General features: G+C 33.0%; 1 protein-coding gene across 1 annotated transcript; it reads right to left on the reverse strand.

Moving 5' to 3' along the window:
- Positions 1-236: 236 nt before the first annotated feature.
- Positions 237-2,385, reverse strand: LOTGIDRAFT_155294 (hypothetical protein; the record flags this gene model as incomplete). The annotated part of the gene is made up of 3 exons (XM_009066864.1): positions 237-802; positions 1,465-1,620; positions 2,328-2,385. 3 exons carry the CDS (start codon positions 2,383-2,385, stop codon positions 237-239), a joined length of 780 nt encoding a protein of 259 aa, XP_009065112.1.
- Positions 2,386-4,818: the final 2,433 nt, after the last annotated feature.

Consider the following 4,818-nt stretch of genomic DNA (forward strand, 5'->3'; position numbering starts at 1 on the left):
CCCCCCCCCCCCCCCCCCCTTTTTACCTTTTTAACAAAAACTGCAATGATTTGCATGTTTTGACGTAATACATGTTGATTCATTTTCCACGAGGTTCAAATGACCCAATAGAGCGGCCGCCCATGTATCATATCTATATCTACCTTACTGGGCTAATGGAGACGTTTTTAAAAGGAAAAAGACATCAGTGTTAATATATTGTATTGCTAATGCAGATATGTCCATATTAATTCATTTTATTTTGAACATACAGCATCAATAACTTTTTTAAGATTGGCCTCGAATGCAGCAGCACTTTCAAAGAGAAAGACGTTGTCAGAACTGGATGCAATCTCGTTTAATTCGGCATAGTCAACATAATAACCAATACCAACAGCATACATATTGATGCCATAGTTATGCGCTTTAATTGCAGCATTTATCGTCTTTTGCCTATTTGTAGATTCCCCATCCGTTATAACGACCATTGTTTGTTGAACTCCATAACGTCCATCCCTTTCGAAACATTTCTTAGCTTCATTTATACCTTTATCTGTTCTAGTCCCCCCTTGATCTGGATAGTCCAGGGCCCAAAAATCGGAATCCACCTGAACTAAGTCTCCATTCAGATCGACAGTACCATAAATCTTCCAGCTGAAAACTATACCTCCAACATGGACCGAACTTGGTCCGATATTCAGTGATGGAAATGCTGCCATGATGGCGTCTACTATCTTGTAAAACTTATTTTGTCCTATAGACGAAGATCCATCAATAACGAATACAAGATCCATTTTAGGAACACACACAGGTTCAGGTTCGTCTGGAAGAAATGGCACGTATCATTAAATAACACGAATATTGAAGCATTGTTCTGTAAAGACATTATAGGAGAATTACTAAAATTTAACACCTATATGGTGTATGGTTTGTGTGCACCAAATGTAAAGAAAGACCTTGAGCAAACTGTGCTTTGGCCCATTTATGATAGTCCATAACTAATGGTACCATGTCATTTGTTTTGTAAAGAATAATTATTAAAGAAGCACCTTCACTATCCATTCAACCAATCTTACCTTAGTTTCAGAAACAGGAATTTTTTTTAGCTTACATAATCAGTTTCAGTGTTCACAGCTCATAGTCGAAATTTGAGCCTTCAAATTCATGTGTATCCTTAATTATTCACATTTGAAAGTTAAAAATTCGACTCGAATTTTAGTGAGATTATGCCTTATATAGAACCACATATTATATAGACAGTGAACGTTCTAGTTTGAGGTATCTTTAAAGGGATTATGCGATTTTCGTGCGTTTTAGTACTTCTTAAGACTATTAAAGCCCAATAAAGACCCAAATCAGTCCCCGAAAATGCCGACTGTTCTCCTTTAAGTTTGGGTCTATTTTTATAGGTAATATTTGTTTGATACTCGTTGATACTAGCTTATATTATTTTCTTCGATAAGATCTCTGAAAGCACAAACTTACCTGGCTTCACATGAACGCATGATGGTTCATTGTGCCATATGCCGCCTACACATGTCGCTACAATATCCATTTCGTATCCATCAGCGCAGGAAAACTTCAGACCACTTTCGCACTCTTTTTCTTTGATATTATCAGGAAACGTATAAAAACCACATCCTAAAATAAGAATATGGTGAAATATTTCTGAAATGAACGTTCAAAATAAATATTTCTTAAACCACTAGTGGGTAAATATGATCACGACCTCGTGCAAGTAGGCTCTGGTACAGACAGATGGAGGCCACACAAAATATTAATACATGTTATGTAAGTATATATTTTAGTTTATACTGTGGATAATAGAGGGTTGGAGGGGGGGGGGGGGGTGGGCTGTAATTTCGATACATCCCGTATATTCGATTTCGGAGTATCATGCCGAACGTGGGCTTCATTGACGTCACTTAAATGGTTTCCCATGTTTTTTAGCCTTTACAGTAAGTCACTTTCATCCTTTAGAGTTTGTGTACTAAATTCAATTTCAGTTAGATATTAACATTTGTCGGAGACAAAGGAGACGGGAAATCTTCACTCGGTCGGTCATGATGATGATTTAATTGAAATGAAAATGAATCTGATTGTATGATAACGCTCTTTGGAGTCTTGTCTAGTTAAACAATTGCAGACAAAAAAATGGGCTACAAATGTCACACTGGTTTGAAGCTATAATCTTGTCGCGGAAAGAAGTATTTTACCCAAGATTCTATTTGGCTGTTCGTGGCCAGCAGCATAAGGCGAAGAAGAGACACAGTCTCACATCATCCTCTAATTTCCTGATAAGTGATAAATTAATGCCATAAAGAACACCAAAGAGGAAAGCTTCTTACCTTCGACGCTACTTGATCTTGTAAAAGACAGAATAGCAATTACAAACAAAAATTGCATCTTGACGAGTAGATTACTATTGCCAATCATTAGTGTTGATCAACCAGGGATCACGACAAAATTGTTAGCGGACCAACGTTGTATTTATCTTAAAAATACCCGATGCGTCATATAATTCTTATTTCACGCATTTTGAACAAATCATCCATGTACTAAAATGTCACAAATGCCAATATTAAAGGGACATATTAATATTACTATTCATTGTTATTCTTATAATATAGAGATTCGTGAATCTGGTAGTTGTCACTGAAATATTCATGTACAAATATTGTTGACAACTTGGTTGGTATGTCTTTTGAAAGTATTACGTACAGCTAGTAGCAAACTGATATATAATATGCCACATGAATGCTTGACACAGGATGACGATAGTCGAAAATTTACTACGTCAACATGATAATTTAAAAAAACACTTTTCATCTATTTGAAAAAGTGTCTTAAGACACGAAACAATAACAGTATCAAAAACCATATTTTTTCTTAGCAAAGAACATAGTAAAAGAAATATGTTTTAGTATGGTTTTTCTCATTTAGTTATGTTTACAGAGCTGGAAGGCTGAAGATATAAAACTGATAGCGTAATTATCGTGCGATGGAATTACTATTTGGTCATATTATTTCTAACAAATATATTGATAAAGCACTACAATAAATAATTTTGGTGTGTTTTTGATACCCTGGATTCACTGATAAAGGTTTTGTCAACTAACAAATTTGTTTTATGATTGCAGAAAAAGACCAATATTTATAAGCATATTGACATCATTACTGACCCGATACCACTAGGTTTTCTTTATACATTGACGGTTTCGTGGATTAATCTTTCAGACCCATGTTATCACATTTTGAGTTTGAGCTTGGGTTTGAGTTTGTTTTTGAGTTATGCTTAGACATGTAATCGCATTTTTTAATTGAAAAAAAGGAATACAGGAGGTGTGAGTTTGAATCCCCCAATGAAACGTTCTGACACTTATTCCGATTCTGACTTTGGAACCCCGTGTATTTGAAAATTTTACAGGATATGTATCGCATTTGACGTTCCCATTTTCTGGATCAAGAGCAAAAAGTAGAACTTTAAACTTAAGTTTATGTCATTTTATCTTCCTACACACTTGTAGGTACACCATTTCCACCACAGGACAACTGCATCTGACACGTGTCAGATACACTTATAATTCAGATTTAAAAAGTAAGATTTCTACATGAATATATTATTTAAACGCTGACACGTTATAGATGAATGCTGAAGATAAACATCAGTTTTAGCACAGCGGGTTAGAGCGTTGAAAACTAACATACCATCATTCGAGCAAATGGTGGTCGTATGTATGGAAGGGAATCGTTGCTAAGACTATTCACAAAGTCAAACTTAAAAACAAGGTGTTAGCTTTACAAAGTCATATCATATTTTTTATCTTACACATTGATTAACTGGTTCTTTATGACTTCTGCATTTGATCAACTGGTTCGTCTTGACTTCTGTATTATTGTACGCATAAACTGTAAGGTCAATTATTTCTGTGTTCATGAACGTTTACCATAGTGACCTATGATACTGTATTGACTACATTTGATAAACAACTAATTGTATCCATGAATTAAATTAGTAAACACCAGTATATATACCAGGTTAAATCTATAATAACAAATAACATGATATTATTTGATAAACAACTGATTGTATCCATGAATTAAATTAGTAAACACCAGTATATATACCAGGATGTTTTAAATCTATAATAACAAATAACATGATATTATTGATACTGTATTGACTACATTTGATAAACAACTGATTTTATCTATGAATTAAATTAGTAAACATCAGTATATATACCAGGATGTTTTAAATCTATAATAACAAATAATATGATATTAATATTGATACTGTATTGACTACATTTGATAAACAACTGATTGTATCTATGAATTAAATTAGTAAACACCAGTATATATACCAGGATGTTTTGAATCTGTAATAACAAATAACATGATATTATTGATACTGTATTGACTACATTTGATAAACAACTGGTTGTATCTATGAATTAAATTAGTAAACACCAGTATATATACCAGGATGTTTTAAATCTGTAATAACAAATAACATGATATTATTGATACTGTATTGACTACATTTGATAAACAACTGATTGTATCTATGAATTAAATTAGTAAACACCAGTATATATACCAGGATGTTTTAAATCTGTAATAACAAATAACATGATATTATTGATACTGTATTGACTACATTTGATAAACAACTGATTGTATCTATGAATTAAATTAGTAAACACCAGTATATATACCAGGATGTTTTAAATCTGTAATAACAAATAACATGATATTATTGATATTGTATTGACTACATTTGATAAACAACTGATTGTATCTATGAATTCCATTAGTAAACACCAGTATATATAC

Source organism: Lottia gigantea, assembly GCF_000327385.1.
Source record: "Lottia gigantea unplaced genomic scaffold LOTGIsca_8, whole genome shotgun sequence".
In the NCBI taxonomy this organism is placed as follows: Eukaryota; Metazoa; Mollusca; class Gastropoda; family Lottiidae; genus Lottia; species Lottia gigantea.